The sequence below is a fragment of the Sorex fumeus genome, unplaced genomic scaffold (assembly GCF_029834395.1).
Source record: "Sorex fumeus unplaced genomic scaffold, SorFum_2.1 ptg000003l, whole genome shotgun sequence".
Lineage (NCBI taxonomy): Eukaryota > Metazoa > Chordata > Mammalia > Eulipotyphla > Soricidae > Sorex > Sorex fumeus.
The window spans coordinates 46,470,716-46,490,283 of NW_026606060.1; the positions used below are offsets into that span (position 1 = coordinate 46,470,716).

Consider the following 19,568-nt stretch of genomic DNA (forward strand, 5'->3'; position numbering starts at 1 on the left):
TATTGGCTCATTTTAGTATACAGAAATGAGCTAATTTTTGTATATTTGTTTTGGATTCTGCAACTTTACTGAATTTATTAATTGAAAGTCCCTTTTAAGTATTTTCTTTAGTATTGTGTCACTGAAAAAGGATGTGTTACTGTGTCCTTCCTGATTTGCGTGTCTTTTAGCTTGTTTTCTTGCCTAATTGCTCTGGCTACGTATTCCAGTATAATTAAACAAAAGTGAAGAAGAGTGAACATCCTGTATTATGTTCCTCATCACAAGGAAAAATAACTTTCAGCTTTTCACTGTTGAATATGAAGAATAAGCACAATGACTGATGTTGAGTATAGTACTGGCTATAAGCTTCTCAAAACTATTATGAGGTGTGCTTCTTCTATTTTGATCAAATTTAAGATGAACAAATGAATTCTTCTAAATGCTTTTACTACATCTACTGAAAATTATATGAAGCTTATTCTTCATTTCTTTAATGAAGCTTATCACATTGACTAAACTTGAATATATCAAATCATTCTTGCATCCAAGGAATAAGTTTTGGTTTTGGTACCACTTAAACTTGGTACTTGAACTTGGAAAAATAAATTTCCAAGGGGTAGAATGCTGCCTCAAACCATTGAACTGAACTTGGTTGACTTTTGAGATGATTGCCGTCCTGGAAGAAACTCAAATTCAGAGGACATATTTAAACTTTTCCCATGTTCCTGACATTATAACCACAGTAACAGTGACATTATAAATACAACTGCCCTATGCCACTGCTTATTTATTTGTATTTTATTTTTATAATTTGTTACATAGATAGCTATAGATAACAATATAAATCTAATTTTTCTATTGGAAAAATGAATATCTCTAAGAGATTTGGGGGATGGGATATGTTTTTCAACTAAACTGAGTCTGAGGATGGGAAAAGGGGTAATTTAATCCAATCAGAGTTGTTTAGTGTTATGGAGTAAAAACATTACTTAGAACTGTAGACCCTAAATACTGGCTAAATGGAATTAAATTTAGGAATAAAGGAAAGTTAGAATGCAGGTGTTCATCAGCTAACAGACTAGAAGCATGGCAGTAATGAACAAGTGAATACCAGAAAACTCTACTATGATCAAGGGTACTCTATAATCACCTCCAAAATAATAAAATATTTCTGCTTTTCAGTTTTGATGAACCAAGTCATTTTACTGAGGAGAATGAACAGGTAAGGAGAGAGAGAAACAGAGACACAGAAGATAACAGGGTATGATGGAAACCAAAGGAAGACAAATATAACAATTGATAACAATATCAGATCATGCAGACACTTGAGTGAAATGAAAGTGAAAAGGTTTATGGAACTTCTGCTCTGCTGGCTACTGGTGAACTGATAGTACAGGCTGGCATCAGTAGAAACTTGGGTAGGGAGCAAAAAAGAGGGAACAAGTGTTGACAATGATATATCACTGTTACTGTATCACTGTCATCCCATTGTTCATTGATTTGCTCGAGCAGGTGCCAGTAATGCCTCCATTCGTCCCAGCCCTGAGATTTTAGCAGCCTCTCCTTACTCGTCCTTCCCAACGGAGCCTTACTGGAGGCTTTTTCAGGGCCAGTGGAATGAGACCCATTATTGTTACTGTTTTTGGCATATCGGATACCCTATGGGGAGCTTGCCAGGCTCTGCCGTACTGGCGGGATGCTCTTGGTAGCTTGCCAGGCTCTCTGAGAGGGACAGAGAATGTATATAAGAGAATACAAGCAAGTATGTTAAAACCAAACACATGTGTTTTGCTTTAGGTGGGCTATCAATGGGCTAGACTTATAGTCTTATAGACAATGATATATGTGTGTATAAAACAAAAATGTGTTTTAATATTCAAAAATGAAGAGGGAATAGATCTATAAGTTGTTAGTGGGTTGAAATACTTTTTAGAATCACAAGGTTGAATACTTTTTAGATATTAAGAGACAAGATACAATATCAGCCTTGACACAGCTTATGAATCTTTAAAATAAAAGGCTTTTGAATTTCTGACCCTCAGATTTTATATTGTTAGAGGACAAAGAGACGAGACTATTTATCGAAAAAGGATTGCAGAGGATGATACAAAGATTCATATGGAATTCTTACTTAGAAAAAGGTGAATTATACCAGAAAAGTAAGTAAGCAGACACTTTCCTTATGTCTAGAGAAACAGAAAAATATCAATATGCTTATAGCATCTAAGGGAATACAAATTAATCCAACTTCTCAATAAACTTTTGGCACATCTTTCTTAAAAGAGAAAAGGGTGAAATTTGATCTTTACAAGTCTCTGGAAGAAATTTTAGATCTAAGGAAAGCCTAAGTTTGGTTGGGGAGGGAAGTAGTGATGGGTGATGATGGATCAATTTAGCTTTACTACTAAGGGTCAAATATTGCAAAAGACTGAGAAAAATGGATGAAAAAGAAAAATGGATAAGATTGGTGCCCTACAAATGTCTTTTCTTATTATCCATTGAGTGTATTCTCTATGTTGAGTATATGAAATGTACTTGAAAACATGCAAAATTTTGCATTGGTGAATATTTTATATTAGAAAGAGCACCTTAGAGAATAACTATGCATTTGGTGAATATTTTATACTAGAGAATAACCATTTTATCAAAGGAATAAAGTTTTGTCTATAAAACTTGAAACAACAAAAAAATAAGCATTAAAACATGCTTTTCACTGTGCCAGAAGACCAAGATGATAGTTAGAAAATTGTGTGTTTAAGGTCATTCTCACCATTTCCAAAACATAATGTGTTAATTAAAGGACCTCAGAAAGCAATCATGGAATAGTTCTCAAAACAGATGAATAAAACAAATATTCTGAAGACCTAAAATGCATAAACAAAATGATGTAGTTTGTCTATTTTTCTGGCAGTACAAAATTAGAGAGAATGCCCAACCCCCTCCCAAAAGTGTTAGCAATAAAATTGCACTGTTAACCAACTGAAGATTGGGCTCATTACCTAAGAAGGCAAAGCATCAATTTGTAGCATTATAACATTTTGTTTGTGCTCCTGAACATGTGTTTTGATTTTTTTATATTTTGTACTCATTTGTGTGCATAGCAAGTACTTTGCATCATTCTCTTGATAGAAACTTAATTTTGTATTGTTTTTGTAGTGGGAATGATATTCTGTCTTAAAAATAAACACTCCATTTCTTCTCCAAATAATTCTGGCTTCAGGGTTTTTTGTTTGTTTCTCATTATCAAATGGCATAAATAGGATTGTAAATCCATCTTAAAATTGCAATACAGATATAAAACACTGTATATGTGTATCATGTAAGAAAAGATTCATACATTTAATCAAGCATTCTCCATGTACTGCACTAAACACATTGGGAAATTCAAGGAGAGATGTAACAATGTCTCAACCCTTAGGATGTTTATAAAGTTGTAGTGATAAAGTGTCATTAATCTTTTCATATAAAATATCCAAAGGCAATCTGTCTCAAAGGAAAAAGAAAGAGACAGAGAGAGTGAGAAAGAGAGAGAGAGATGCATTCCTTTACTCCACAAGTAGATGTTTTTTTTGTTTTGCTTTGTTTTGATTTTTTATTTGTTTGTTTTTACCACTCACAATTTTTCAGGCATTTTTTAGGTGCTGGTGTATAAAAGGAAACAAGATAATCAAAGTACTGATTTCACTTTTGTATCTGGGAGAGAGATGGAAAATAAGAAAGAAATCAACAATGGAAAACTATGACTTCAGAAAGCCATAAATACAAAGAATAAAACAAAGGTAGGGCAATCCAAAGGACAGTGATAGTGATGTAGGGTATTACTTTGAAGTCAGAAGCCTCAAGAGTAGACCGCAGAGTAGAGATTTGATGTATGAAAAGCAGCACAGGGCATTGTGGTACCATTGAGGTACATTCTTGTTCATTACTGATATCAATACATTACCCTCTATAAGTTCTTCCAACTGCACACTGAGACTGCAATGATGGCAGTGTCAATGTTCCTAAGGTCACCTATTTCCTTTTTAACTCTATTTAGGGAATTATTCACACAGTGCAGTAAACGTTCCTGTCATGTGGATATATGAATATTATTCACTGTTACTTCCTACCAGGGTGCTTAAATATTTTTAGCTGTATGCTTTATAGCATATTTTGGAATCTAAGCTGTGAAGGTCACATGACCTTCAACTGCACCCTAAATCACCTTTACAAATGTCCATCTTTTAAAAAAAGACAGTAAAAGCTGAGATTAAAACAAAAACATCACTGAGAAGAAGACATATAAATAGCTAGAAGAGACTTTTTAGGAAAAGAGACTAAAATGGAAAGTGCTGGGCAAAATGGCATAGAATGTTCTCGAACCAAAATACAAATCACTGGTTAGAGTGTAGCAGGAGTGAGAGGGAGCCTGATTCTAGTGACTCTCTTAGCTTTTTGCCTTTACTCCTTCATTTTTGAATCACACCTAGTGGAGTTTAATGCTTGGGGTTTGCTTCTGGTAGTGACTATAGAACCATGTCGTGCCAGGGATTAAACTGGAGACCTTAGTATGTTCAGTTTACTCTTCAGACCTTTGAGCCATCTCCCTGGCTCCAGACAAGTGGAAAAAGAATCCATTGTAGATTTCCAGCATGGTGTGGTACAATCTATCTGATCTACAGTTTAGAAGGGTTTTCTGCATATTTTGTGGAAATTTAATTGTGTAGTCTGTAAGGAAATTAAAGGATGGGGAGTAAGTGTTCCTACAAACCCTCCAGGATAGAAAAGACCAACGAGAAACTGACACCAGTACTCTAACCTATACATGACATCTTAGAATGTACAGTGGAAGTCAAGTTAGAGGTGGTTTGCTTGGAGAAGGGTGTTAGGGTATGGTTCCATGTTAAGATAGTGATAAGGGGGGGGCGGGGGCTGGAGCCATAGCACAGTCAGTAGGATGCACGCGGTCAACCCAGGTTCTATTCCCAGAATCCATATGGTCCCCTGAGCACCACCAGGAGTGATTCCTGAGTGCAGAGCCAGAAGTCACCCCTGAGCATCGCTGGGTGAGACCCAAAAAGCAAAAAAAAAAAAAGAGAGAGAGAGAGTGATAAGGAAGTCACAGGCAGGTGTTTGAGTTGAACTTAAAATAATGACAAGAGGGATCACTCATTGATTTATTCCATTCAGATCATGGGCTGGCTACTGTGGGTAAGGTAGTGTAAAACCCTTTAGGGAAAATGAGCAGAAAACTTGCCAACAAACTAGTACTTTAATTAAAAAAAATGCAAAAATAAATAAATAAAATAAAAAATATATACAAAGGGAGAGAAATTAAGAATTTCTTCTAGAATTAGTTCCTAAGATGCTCCTCTCATGTCCTTCTCATGTAGAAAACTGCATCAATAAAGATAACCCATTGTAAGCATAGCTCTCCTTGAGGTTATCAAAGAGTTAAGTTCATCAGTAGAAAATTAATTTGCTGTCAGATGCCCAATTTTATCTGATTACATTCTTAAAAATAGTGGTTAATATTGATCTTTCCCATTGTAAGAAGTTAAAGCTTTATTTTGCTTATATTAATATTTAGCATTCATTTTAAAATTTATTTTTAATTGAATAACAGTGAAATACAGTATAAAAGTTGTTCATGATTGGGTTTCAGTCATATACTCATACTCATCCCTTCACCAGTGTCCATTTCCCACCACTACTGCCCCCTTTATTAGAAAGAAAAGATAATATGAAATATAAGTTTCTTTTTTGAACTACTAGGGGTTGAAGCCAGTAGTTGAAGCCTCATGAATGCAAGGCAAGTGCTCAATTGCTCAGCCACATTGCTAGTCATCTGCTTTCTTCCAATCATGTCCCTGAGTCTATTTCCAAGGGAGTGACACAACTTCAATACATCTTCTTATAATTCTATTGTATAATGCCTCTAAGGAACAAATAATTGAAAGTGGTCTAATCAGGTCAGCTCCCAAATGCCTACAAAATGACTTTTAAATTTGTTACTTGACAGAAAGTTGCCCAAAAGACTTTTATTTATTTAGTTTTGCATTATCTCTGACTCAACTTTCCACTCTCCAATTGTCTTAAATGGAGAAATTTCTTTTCCTGCAATCATTTTTTAAATGGTGGTAAAATTACAAAATATAACCTTTATTATCTGAACTATTTTTTGTTTGTTTGGTTTTTTGTCCAGGCACACTCAGCAATTTTCAGGGTTTTCTCCTAGCTCTGTGTTCTGGGATAACTCCTTGCAGTGCTTGGAGGACCATTTACGGTGCCTGGAATTGAACTGGCATCAGCTGTGTTCAAGGCAAGTCCTTCATCACTTCCTGTACCCTGTACCATTCTCTCCAGACCCGTCAACCATTTTTAAGTGTACAGTTTAATGGCATGAAGTACTCACATTGTTGTGAAAATTCCACTGAATTTTAAATCAAGCAACATTGCTATTCCTTTAAAGCCTCTGGCAATTTGTCACTTGGATTGTACCTGCATTTATTTGATCCCCGCTGGCTCTAGGAAATGCCTTTTCCATTTCTTATCAATTAAAATCCACCATATCTTAAAGACCCATGCTTAGCTCCTACCTCCCGCTTTAGCTTTTAAGAAATCTTATCTGGAACTAGAAGGTCAACTCTGTTGCTAGGTAACATACTGCTTACAGTTAAAATGATGCCTGGTTGGCAAATGGCATCAGGATTGTAGGGTTTATACATGCACTGTAAATTCCTGATGGAGATGCCACACTTTGGACATCCCTGAGTCAATTACTCCTGTCATTAAGCAGGTCCCTTTTTTTTTTCTGGAAGCTAAATAAAAGAAATCGTGCAAGAAATATTTCTTCTTATGAAGTAGAAGGCCTCAAATTCAGGAACATTCCATTCCAACCCAAGATTGAGCTTATCTTCCTTTCAGCACCTCAACTCTTCCCTGAGGGGTGTGCGTTGATTTTTAGACTGATATATGAACTCCCACAGAAGTCAAACTCGGAAAATGTCCTGTTTACCAGTAGTGTTTCTTCTTAATTACACCACTCTAGGTAAATGTGCCTGGCATGGCACATAGTAGTTTTGGGAATCTGAATGTTTAGTTGATTCTAAGAAGACTTGCTGTTAAGAACAGTATAAATATGCTTTTATAAATATGAATATTTCCTGGACATCTGGATTGAATCCACTGGCACTGCATAAGGTCTTGGTAGTAAAGCATTGCTTACCTTTGGAAGAAGCTGGATTGCCTGCAGAATTCTTTGTCTGTGCCCAGAATTAAGGATTCCAATTTCCAACAAATCCTGATCTTCCATGACATTGCTTCCCTGAAACAATGTCAGAAATGTTAGAGATATGGCCATTTTACTATAGACAGACTATTGTTTTTTTAACGCAGGGGAAAACAATCAGCAAACGATCTGACTTTTATAAACAACGACACGGAATCATTCTTTAGTGAGAAGGAAGAGCAAGGAAGCGGGTCACCTTTGTGCTTGAATTAAGAAGTTTTTTCTCTCTGCTTAAAGACTCTCTAGGTTGACTATTGATGGCTGGATTATCTGCATTGAAGATTCAGTTTTGTGACTTAACTCTCTGTTCCTATTAAAAAGTAAATGCTCCTGGGAAGAGATTTATTTAAGATTATCAGTGACTTGCATTCCAAGCAATATGAGCGAATACGTTTGTTCCTGTGCTTGTCCAAAAACAGACTTCGAAATGACACATAGAAAAATGAAAGTATTCTGTTAAGCAGGTAAGAAGGAAAATCCAGAATTAATTTTAAAATATTGAAGGTCAGAAAACTGATCAAGTCATGGAGACAGAACAAGGATTGAGGTATGCTTCTGCCCACAGTGGTTTTTATTCCTTTCAGTCCAGTGATGAAACTTAGTTAACTAACTAGTTAACTAGTTTCATGAAACTAGTTAAACTAAACTAACTATTCTAAGGGAGTTTGAATCCTGTAGATGTGTTATGTTGAGACATTCTTGAGAACCCTGACAGAATCTGGAATAAATTTTCAGAGGAGATGATGTCTAATCAGACATCTGCAGAAAGGTTACGATATATCACTCAAAGGAGAAGGATAAAGGAAAAATTACATGCAGTGTCATGAGGGTAGAAGAGGAAATATTGTACTTGGAAACATTAAGTTCTGGAGTCAATTAGGAGTGGAGCTAAAGTAAGCCAGGAAAAGCAGACCCAGACTGCAGAGACATTGTATGTTACACTGAGGAATGCAAACTTTATTCTGAGCCCATCGGGAAGGCATGGACAGATTTGAAGAAAAGGAATTGCATGTTGAGATCTAAATTTGGAAAGGTCAATTTGGCTTACTTGCCCTGCATGTGACTTACCACAATTCCATTCCCAGAACCATATATGGTCCAGTGAGCACCATCAGGAGTTCTGTGATCCCTAAGTACAGAGCCATGAGTATCCCCTGAGCACTAACAAGTATAGTCACCAAATTAAAAAAAAATGAGGATCCTATAGAGAAGTTCAAGCCATATCACTACTTTTCTGATCATATCTGTCCTCTCAATGTATAACACAAAAAAGCACTTATAAATAGAAATTAGGGTATACTTACTCATAGAAAGAAATGGATTTTGACAGGGATTCTTAAAAATTGAGGCAATTCTGGTTTACAAGACTATTATTTGTTTTAGGGACATCTAAAATGCCTCTTCAAAATGTATTCCATGTCTCTTAAAAATATATGTGTTTATTCCATATATATTCAAAATATATTACACATCACTCAAGAGCCAATATTCCCCATCACCATCCCATTAGACTCCCTTCATTTGTTCATGCTCCAACCCCCTTTTTCCAACTTCAGTTTTATGGTAAGAGGCCAAGGATTTGTTTTCATTTGGTTCTATTTACCAGCTTTGTTTCGTGAGATCTCACACTTAAGAGATCTCAAGACACATAAGAGATCTCACACGTAAGAGATCTCAAGACATGCTAAAGATACATCTAGCATGTCTTTCTCATTCTGATTCATTAAAAAAAACATAAAGAGAATGAACTGGAAAGAACAATCCTGGGAGTGAGGTGGGACACTGAGACCACAAGGAGACCATTGAAATTGTTCAGAGGTAAACTGGGCTTGGACCAAAGGTAGTGTTCACAGGAGAAAGAAAATGGGTGGATTTGGAAACCCTAGAAGTTTTACTTGGTGATTGAAGGTGTGCAATGATAAGAGATGCAGAATACACATGGATTCCAGGCGTAGGCAACGGGGTAAATAAAACAGGATCCCTATTCTTAAGATAATAAAGGAGAGAGGCCAAGCTAATATAGTGCAAAGTGAGACTAATGTCTTTCCCTGGACAGGGACAGAATAGATGGATGTAAACAATTTAATATCAGACTATGCTCTAAATGGATAATTGACTGTTATTAGAAAGATTAAAGTCATTAGAACACTACCATAGCTACGGATTAAAAATGGGCATTTACTGGACAAAAACATTCCACCTACTTACTGTATCATTCTCATGCTTAAGCTACCTTGACTGTCTCGAAGGAGGCAGAATGATCCAGGTATACAGCAGCATGATAATGAAAAGTCTAATGAAAAACAAATAAAGCCAGACTTGGCTATGTGCCATAGGAAACATTGCTCTCAAGAAATTACTCAGTGCACACAATAGAGCATGGCTAAGAATATAAATGATTTCGTTTTCTGAAAGTGTTCAGAAATGGACTTGCAAGTCATGAGCAAGATGCTGATACCATTCTGCTCTTACAGGGATTTTTTTCCAAAAGGACTGACTCAGGTTATTTTTCCAAAAAACCCAACCCACAAAGCCTTTGACCCTTTAAGTATTAGAATAGTGGCAATTTTTCTACTGGGTAAATTATCTGCCCACAACCTCAGCTCACATAAAAATATAGAACCTTTGGACAAACACAACACACCAGGATCCTATAGTCTTAATTAGCTATCTATCCTGAAAACTTGATTTCAGTGGAGAGTAATGAAATTTTTTGAAAAATTAAATCTCTAAAGACCACTGATTGAGTTCTGAGCCACCAAATACTTCTTTATCTTCAATAGGAAAGGAAACCTTTTGAAGAATGGTAGGGAAGTTAGACACTTTCCCTTTGGGTCAAATTTCCACACATACAGGATAATTACCAGTCATTTTTGAAAAAGGAGTGAAAATTACGGGAAGCACAGTGCAAATGGTGAGAACTACCCAAGGGGAAATGGTACTAATTATGGAAATGTAAAGATAAAGATTCACTGTCACCAATGAGGCAAGCTGTTAGAATCTTCTATTTTTTTCTCTCATTGTAATATTATAGACACACCAAAAATATCATGATCTATCATCAAACTAGTTGTTTTTCAAAATAGTCCTGGAATTGAAGTCTCAAGACCTAGATTTAAATCTTTATTGGGTAAACTTGGCTAAGATAGACATTTTGTCTAGGCCTAATGTTCCTTATTCCAATGTTTCATAAAGGGAGTCGTCTAATAAAAATTCATTCAGTTTGAAAATGATTTTAGTTCTGATGTTAGTCATGTCCAACTTTTGATGCATATAATTAAATATAAATATAGATTATATAATTTGAAAGTGCATTTTAGTATTTCACAGCGTGCAGCATAAACATAAGAGTGACACTCACAAATACTGTCTATGTCAATATTAAAGCTTTTAATGTAAAAAAAAAGAATTAGAGGGATAGAATGATAGATAACTCAAAGGAGCTGAGTGCATGCTGTGCCTGAGGTCCTAAATTGCATGCCATTCCCTGAACCTCCCTTCAACCTGGAGTGTAACTGTAGAGGTTCCCAGCAAAGCCAGGAGTGGCCCCACTCCTGGGGAAGCCACTCCAACAATAAAAAAAATTACGGAGAAGTATAATATTATGTATATACATAAATCATGCATCATATGTATAAATATTTGAAAATTAATATCTACCATGAGCCTAGAAGATTTCTTATTAAAAGAAATAAATGATAGAATATCTATTTTTGGAGTATCATATATCTTTACAGCTTTTCTGAGAAAAACCAAGTCTGACAATGAACCATTTTGTTTGCACATGGGGAACAGCAGCACCTCAAGAACAATAAGAGTTCCATTCTTCTCAGGGAGCTAAAATTTACTCTCACATTATCACTTACTGTCACTAACTGTTCGGAAATCTCAACTTAACTCCTTTCATTTTCAATAAAAGCTCAACATAAATGGAAACTTTCTCTCTCCACTGTGCATTTCACATGACTGCCAGATGAATGGTTTCTGGAACACAGTCCCATTATGTCTTTCTTTTGTGAAACTACCTCCTACGCAAAACTCCCACCCTCCTCACCTTCCAGGACACCTACTGACTCAACTTCCTCATCTCCCAGCCATGGCTTTACCCACAACCTTCATCTTCAAGCCTCACTAAGTCCATACAACCCCTTAGCTACATGTTAAGAACGGCCTTTCAATTTCTGTATCTTTGCCATATACCAAATTCTTTGCGATTTGGCTTTGAAGGTTTCGTGGGACACAGGTGGCAACAACAATAGGATGAAACAGGTCTACAAATGCCTGGCACTTAAAGATCCAATGTTTCTCTCCAGTTGAAGACATTTAAACTGCAGTTGAATTTTATAAGTGACTTTCAAAATGGGGAATCAGAATGCTGATGAACATTCTCAGGATATAATTAATGAGTCTCTTTCTTGGGTGGAAGAGAAGGGTTAAGGCATTTAACTGACCCCTTATCCAACCCCAGGAACCACATATGGTCCCCGCAAAACAACCAAGCAGTAACCCCTGAGCACAGAGCCAGGGATAAATCCTGAGCACTGCTGGATATAAATAAAAAAAAAATATATATATATAAAATAAAGTGTTTCTCTGTCAAAGTTTTTTAACATAAAATTTCAAATTTTCAGATAGATTTTTCTAAGTTTTTAGTCATTAAAACAATTAGTAGCTGGTTTTAATTTCTTTAGTGCTTCTTTGTTATAGGACTAGAAATCTATGTTGTCAAAATCCAAGTTCAATTGATAAATGACTATTTTCATAGCATATTACCAGGCATACTGAGTAAGGTTTTTAAGGATTAGTAATCTGTGAAAAATCTTAATGGTTTACTAGAAGGCCCAGAGGCCCAAGGCAGTGTATTAAGAACATCTGTTCTTTTATGGACAAATGTTTAATTCAGGGGGTCTTTATCCCGGGGGTCTTTATTGCTTTCTTAAATCATGGACTGAAGAAAATTGTCTAGTATTTTATGCGCTAAGATCTAAACATTCAATTTTCTCTGACAATGAAGAAATATAATCTTATGTGTTATATATTTTTTTTTCAGCTGCGGTAAACAAATAAGATGATCAAATGAAGGAAATGTAGTGTTTTGGACTTAATGATCCAGTAAAAATACTATCATATCTAACAATCATATCTCAAAAATGTTTGTAATGATCATGTCTGTCTTAGAACTTTATCTTGGAAAGTTTTCTTATATTTATAACCTTATTACTATATCATTTTCATTTAGAAACCTTTCCTTCTTGCTACATGTTACAGAAAATACAAGGGAAATATCTTTAACATCATAGGAAACTGGTTTCTTCCTCATGTAAGGTTGGATTGAATGTTATTTATTCTCCCCCTTCAGTCTAAGAGAGAAAAATCAAGAGGATGCTGCTATTGATGTAAGATTTGTTGTTGTTGTTCTATAATTAACCAAATTAGATTCCTCTCCACAATTTGTATGGCCCTTAACATTTAAAATAGATTATTTGTAAAATGGAATGACACTAAGATCTTATAAATGCACACATTCTAAAACACACATTCTAGTTTATTTTTAATACAGTTTACAGTTTTATTTTGTTTTTACTTTGGGGCCACACCCAGCTGTGCTCTGGTTCTGCTTTTAGCTCAGTGCTGGAAGTGGCTATTAGTGTTGCTCAGGGGACTGTGTGGTACTAGGGATTGAACCCTGGGCCTCATGTATGTAAAAATAAGTGCTCTGTGATTGAGCTACATTTCAACCCCCACGTTTTGAAGGTGGATAGGAGGTTTGGGCTGGTGGTATTCAGAGCTTACTCCTGGCTCAGTGCTCAGGTGCCATTTCTGATGTTGCTTGGAGAGCCATATGCAGTGCTGGAGATTGAACTGACATCAACGGAATGAGTGCAAGACAAAAGCCTTAACCCCCATAATTTTTCTCCAGTATCAGCCCCACTTTTTTTTAATAACAAAAATGATTACGTGACATAAAACTGTATTTAATTTTCTTGGAATACCAATGCTATCTCCTAGTTTCTAAAAGGGCTCTGATCAGTTGAACAACCAATTTACAAGGAAATCCAATACAAGTATTTTCTGAACGTTTCAGATAAAATATGTATTGTGATTGATTCCAGATCTCCCCACTCTCAAAATTGATTGGAAGAAAGATTTATTTAGCTTATCACACAGAAACATGGGTGATCACAAATAATCAGAAAATGGATGAAATATAGTTTTTCTAATTTTAATTTTCTCAAATGAATAAAGTAAGAGTAAAACAGAATTTTGTAGTAGCTTTTTAAGCCTTTCTATGCTATTCCTCTATTTGAAAATCTTCTATATATTGCAATAAAATTTCTTGTTCATGATTTAATTAAAGTTTCATATTTTTAGTTTATGAAAAAAGTTTCTAGGTGCTTTGGACTATGGAGATTAGCACTGTAGCACTGTCCTCCCATTGTTCATTGATTTGCTTGAGCGGGCACCAATACCGTCTCACAACAAATTGTGAGTCTTGTTATTGTTTTTGGCATATTGAATACTTTACAGGTAGCTTGCCAGGCTTTGCCGTGCAGGCGAGATAACTCTCAGTAGCTTGCCGGGCTCTCCAAGAGGGGCGGAGAAATTGAACCTGGGTCGGCTGCGTACAAGGCGAACACCCTACTCACTGTGCCCATGAAGATAATATATATATATATATATATGTTATATATATCTAAGAAAAATTAGAGAGCAACTTTTATAGGTAGGTCATATATTTGAATAAATTATATTTTGAACTATTTCATAAAATTAACATTTAATAGCTAATTTTGATTGATTATATTCCACTGACCCTTTTTTAGCTTTCAAGTCTACTTCTCCCTTGAAACATCAGACCTGAAGCTACATAAAAAGAGAAGATTTAAGTAATCAAGGTTTATTTGTTAAGGTATTGAGCAGGATTTGATGAGATCATAAGTTATAATTAAGATTCCCTAGAGGTCTTAAAGGGGGCAACTCAGAGAGGGACTGAGGAGTTTCCCTCCTGGCCCCAACAAAGGCCCCTCAGTTGAAAACCTCCAGAATTCAATCACCGCCAAGCTCAGGGCCACACTCCACAGACTTGGAAGAGCCTCACCCAGGAGTGAATCTGCTGGATAAATACAATCTTTGCACACTTTCCTCTAAGGAAACATTTTTATTTCTTTTTTTGGGTCACACCCTGTGATGCACAGGGATTACTCCTAGCTTATGTACTCAGGAATTACTCCTGGCGGTGCTTGGGGGACCATATGAAATTTTGGGAATTAGCCTTGTGCAAAGCAAACGCCCTACCCGCTGTGCTATTGCTCCAGCTCCACCTCTAAGGAAACTTTATTGGACCACTTTTAGTGGATTATTCATAACAAGCAATACAAAATTAATTGTTTCAGTGCTGCTTTAAATGGTTGGCATGGTTAGGGAATTGGGATGGAAACATTCAAAATATGACGGTGGGATTGGTGCTCAAATATTAAGTAATGAATTATTGTGAACAACTTTATAAAACTTAGATTAAATTAAAAAAATTCCCTGGAGGTGTGCTCCTATATAGAAGTCCACAAAATCATTTATATAGTAATTCCTACCTTGGTAAAAAATGGTATAATCATGCAAAGGAAAGCTATTTATTTATAAGAATATTAGTCCACTGTGTCTATCAGTAGAACAGGAGAACAAAGCTATCTTGTTTGTTTCCCTTTTTTTTCAGATGCATACATACAAAAACAAGCTTTAAAATATGTTGTCTTTTTTTTCAACATGGACACTAATAACATTTTATATAGGTGTGAGATGTATAATATAAGCTAGGATTCATATGAAGCTATATCCTGCTTAAGAAATGATATAATGTAAGGTAAAGTTGACTCAAAGTCAACTTCACATTTATTGAGTTTTTATTATTCCATGTCAGGCACTGTTCTAAATGCCTTCATTATAGTTCTTTCTTTAATCCTCACACCTTGATGAGAGAGCTACTAAAATAACTACTTCCACAGAGCCTGGCCGGGAGCCCTTCTCCTAACTAGTACCTAACTCTGTCTCCAGTGGGGTGACCGCAGGAGAAAAAAGGTCCAGGAAAAAAAAACACAGTGAGATCGGAACCATTTGAATTTGAATTTGAAGCCAAACGAAATTCACATTTGAAAGCAAGTATTTGAGGTCTTTCACATTTGATTTCACAGCATTTAAGCGACAATGAATTCCTCTGGGTGGAAGAGAAAGCTGTCTGACCTATTCTTCCCTTCTCTGCTCCAGTCCTTTCTATTCACTGAATCCTGGAATTAGGGTTGGCAGGGACTTGGGGGGAGGGGGCGCAGCAGTCTACAAGTTCCCTAACTGGCTGCAAAGCAGTCACTTCCCTTTCTCTTTTGAAACATGGTGTCTAGCTGGGTGGCACCACTCCCAAGGGTGTGGGGCGGATGTTAGAGGCTTTAAATGGTCTTTCCAGGCTGAGCTGTTGGTGGGAATGGGGTTGGGGGGGAATACCCCAGTGTCACTTTGTGTTCCTGCTTCTCTGCAGCCTGAGAGTGACAGGCGAGCTAATGGAACACACCAAGAGGAAAGCAAAAAAAAAAAAAAAAAAAAAACAGTCGACAGCTGTGCTGTGTCTTTTTCCCATCACAAGCTGCGAAGTAAATTTTTGTTCCCTTGGGTGATCTGTACACAGTCTTGGCTGGTACAGGAGTTCTGTTCTTCTATCTAAAATGTGGAACATTTCCCAGAGCTGGGCAAGAGAAAAGTGAGCAACATTTAGGCTACTTTGGACACTCTGCTTCTCAGGGGAAAGGAACATGGCCCTTCTGGGCTTCCCACAGGCTCCTGCAGTAAGTGAATTCTCACCCAGCACAGAGAGCTCTAAAAGAAAAGTGGTCTTGGGGGAGAAGCCAAAGTAATTGACATCTGGGATTGAAAGAGGAAGCCTCAGTTTCCCCGTGCCAACAAGAGGGGATGTGGAGCATGCAACAGGCACCAGAGCTGACAAGACCTGTCTACCCAGTGGGGAGTGTCTGGGCCCATTTTACAAGCCCCAGGAATCTGGTGTTGAGTCCCATCCCCCAAGAATTATCACCTAGCTACATTCCTAACTGGAGCATCTAGCCTTATCTAGGATTGGGCCAGGGCAAAGCAGAGTTGGAAAAGTGATAGGTCAGTGATGCTAAACTTTGTGTGATTGAACCATCCTCTTATGCCAAGACCCTGGACAAAATATTTGTATAGTTGGCAATAAAGTGAGCGGCCATCAGCTTCTCCTGGAGTGGTTTCTCAGCACACCCGTTATCCTTCACCAAGCGTCTACCCGGATTGGTGTGCAATGTGTCTGGGCACGTTGGGGTAAAACAGTTCCCCAACAAGGGGAGCCCATAGTTTCTCCTTGCTGGTACTTCCATTTCTCTTCATCAACCGACCACACCTCATCTCCAAGACCCTTTTTTTTTAACATTCCCAGAGTTCCACAGGTCTCTATCCTTCTGCCCCAGAACTAGGAGTTACAAGAGTAAGATAATGAACAATTCCCAAGGCAGGTGACCAGGGAGACAAACCAGCCCGACCACCCTTGTAGATCCCCTGCATTCTCTGTAACACATAGACTTGGTTATAAAAATCTCACAAAAAGAGCCATAGTTAACTTAGTCTTATACTAAATCTAAATTCCTCTCCACTTGGGAGGGGGCTCCTTTTCTTTTCTCTTCTACCTTCCAGTAAACTTTTCTATTTTCCAACTCTGAGCTTGAGCATCTTTATTATTCAATATTTTCATTTTTGAAAACATTGAAGAATCTGAGAATCGCGAATGAATGTAGAGACCCACCGCCATCGCTTCTGCCTCCCCTGCATCAGGATCTGGGACAAGAAAAATGTTGAAAAGGGCGGCGATGAACTAGCAGCGGGTAAACAGGTCCTGCGCACTATGTCCTTGGCCCGCCTAACTCTTCACAACTTCACAACAGTCTTGGAGACAAGGAGGCTCCTCAATTCAGAGAAGAAAACCGACTCTCAGCTATGAAACACTTTAAGGAAGTTCACAGGGGAGATAGATGATGGATCTGGGATTGGTTTTTCCTTCTGTTAAGATTCTGAGCCTCCTGTCTTCACTGGGGCCCTGCGAGGGGGAGGGGGCAGGTTGAGTTTCCCTCCCTGCCCCAAGAAGAGCCCCAGCAACCGAAAGCCTCCAGAACCCAACAGCCGCCATGCTCAAGGCTGCTCTCCACAGGCTCAGATGAGCGTCACCCAAGTTGGAACCATCAGAAAAACCCAGGTATGCAGGCTCCGTGACTGAGACTTCCAAGCGCGCTCAGATCAGGACTGAACCTCCTCCCACCAGCTCCCCAGTTTTCCAGTAGCTTAGCAGTCACATCCACAAACAACCCTCAACACCATGTAATCTCATCAATGGCCAAGACCTAGATACTGTAAACCAAAGTTTCCAGAAGAGAGTGATGCAGAATTTCCTGGAGCGCATGGCCACATTCACTGTCACTCGACCTCTTATGCTGTAGCCCACTTATGTATCAAAAATAGCACACATTTTTTTTTTTTGGTTTTAACATACTTGCCTGCATTCTCTTATTATGGGCTTTAATTGCTCCAGAAGAAATACAAAAACATACAAAAACCTTTACACACTTCTCTCTTATGGTGATGGGAAGGTGCTTGGTGGTGGGATTGGTGTTTGAATATTATTTGCAACAAACTGTTGTGAATTACTTTATGAAAATAAAATATTTAAAAATTGTAAAAAAAAAAAAAGATTCTGAGCCTCCTGCTTCCTTCCACAGAAAAAGAACTAAATGTCTGGGGACATATCTGTCCAATAAATGGTCAATAGCTGCCAAGAAAGGACTCCTAAGACTCAATTTTTAAACATAACCCTCCACCTTCCCTTGCCCTCCCCCCCTTCAGACCCCACCTCCAACTCAGGCAGGTTACCCCTGGTTATGTGAATTTACAGATGTTACTCCAGGCACCAGCCTAAGGGCATAAAGGCCTAAAAGCCACTGAGATGTGCAAACAAATGCCCCAAGAAGGCTGGACCTCAGAGAGAAGCTCCAGCAAGAACAAAAGGCTGTGAGAAGAAGAGGGGAAAGATCACCAAAAGCTTTATGTGCTTTCATTAAAAACACCTGAGCAACAGACTCTTACTAAATACAAGGTGCCTAGTGGAAGGTTTGGGGTAAGATTTTGGGTAAATCCTATAGAATTAACTTTTCAGAGACAAGCAGTATGCATATCTGTTTGGGCTATCTCAGCTCTGGGAGGGCACAAAGGCTTCTTGGGGTCCCCTGTCTCTTTACTTGGCATGTGGACTCTGCTTTCTCCCTCTGGAGAAGCCTGTGTTCTCTCTTGGACGTTCTTTCTTTCTCTCTCCTCACATTTTCTGAAGAAAAAAAAATCTACTCAACTGTTCACTGGCTTCCCATAATTCCTTTAAGCAAGGATAGCCAATGGATAGGGAACTGAGATGACCCGGTAAGTCTGATTTTGCTTTTGCCTGCAGAGTGGAATTCCTCGGTCCAGACAGAATACATGGCTCATCTCAAATCAGGTTACTGTGCTGTAAAGAACAAGTGACTTTAGAGGTAGCTTGACAGCTGCCCAGTGTGCTGGTGGGAGACAAGCTTCCCCACCAAGCAGAATTTATTGGCAGCTTTTTATTTTGTTTTTGAGGTCAAAACTGGCAATGATCAGGCATTACTTCTGACCCTGCACTCAGGAATCACTCCTGATGGTGGTCAGGGGACCATATGGGTGTCAGGGATCGAACCCAAGTCAACCACATGCAACACAAGCATCCTACCTGCTGTACTATCTCTCTGGCCCCTGGTGGCAGCTTTCTCCAGTCCTAACACTCCCAGATACTTCCCCAGGGCGCCTGAGATGGGTTGAACACATGAGCACCCTTCTCCTCTTGAGCCCATTATCTCCTTTACTCCCCCATTCCACCCAAGAAACCTCCAGCTTTATGGTGACAGGCAGGAGGTAGGTGACCCACATTTCGTGAGCCACCCACATGATACACTTCATTTGGGGAGCGCCATCTTTCACCTGCATTGTTTCTATCAACTCACTTAGCAACCTGCCTACCTAAGCTTTCTATCCACTTGTTCATCCATCTGTTCATCCAACCGTAATACACACATAACAAGGAGATTAATGGCCATAATTTTTCTAATGCATTTTCTTGTAGATAAATTATTAACTACTGAAAGGTTGAGTGGTTAGTTCTTTTTCTAATGCTCTTTAGTATACATAATCTAGGACCAAACATGTCCCTGTAAGTGATCCCCATTCTTTATAACTAAAGTACTGAGTA

At 38.0% G+C, this 19,568-nt stretch overlaps 1 protein-coding gene across 12 annotated transcripts in view; it reads right to left on the bottom strand.

Moving 5' to 3' along the window:
• Window positions 1-19,568, bottom strand: part of ANKS1B (ankyrin repeat and sterile alpha motif domain containing 1B) — a 1,250,258-nt gene that overhangs the window by 362,840 nt on the left and 867,850 nt on the right. For all 12 annotated transcript variants that reach the window (XM_056114313.1, XM_056114308.1, XM_056114302.1 and 9 more), the window contains one exon: window positions 7,190-7,288. In XM_056114313.1, the coding sequence (XP_055970288.1) occupies window positions 7,190-7,288 (99 nt within the window). The remainder of the gene's footprint in view (window positions 1-7,189; window positions 7,289-19,568) is intronic.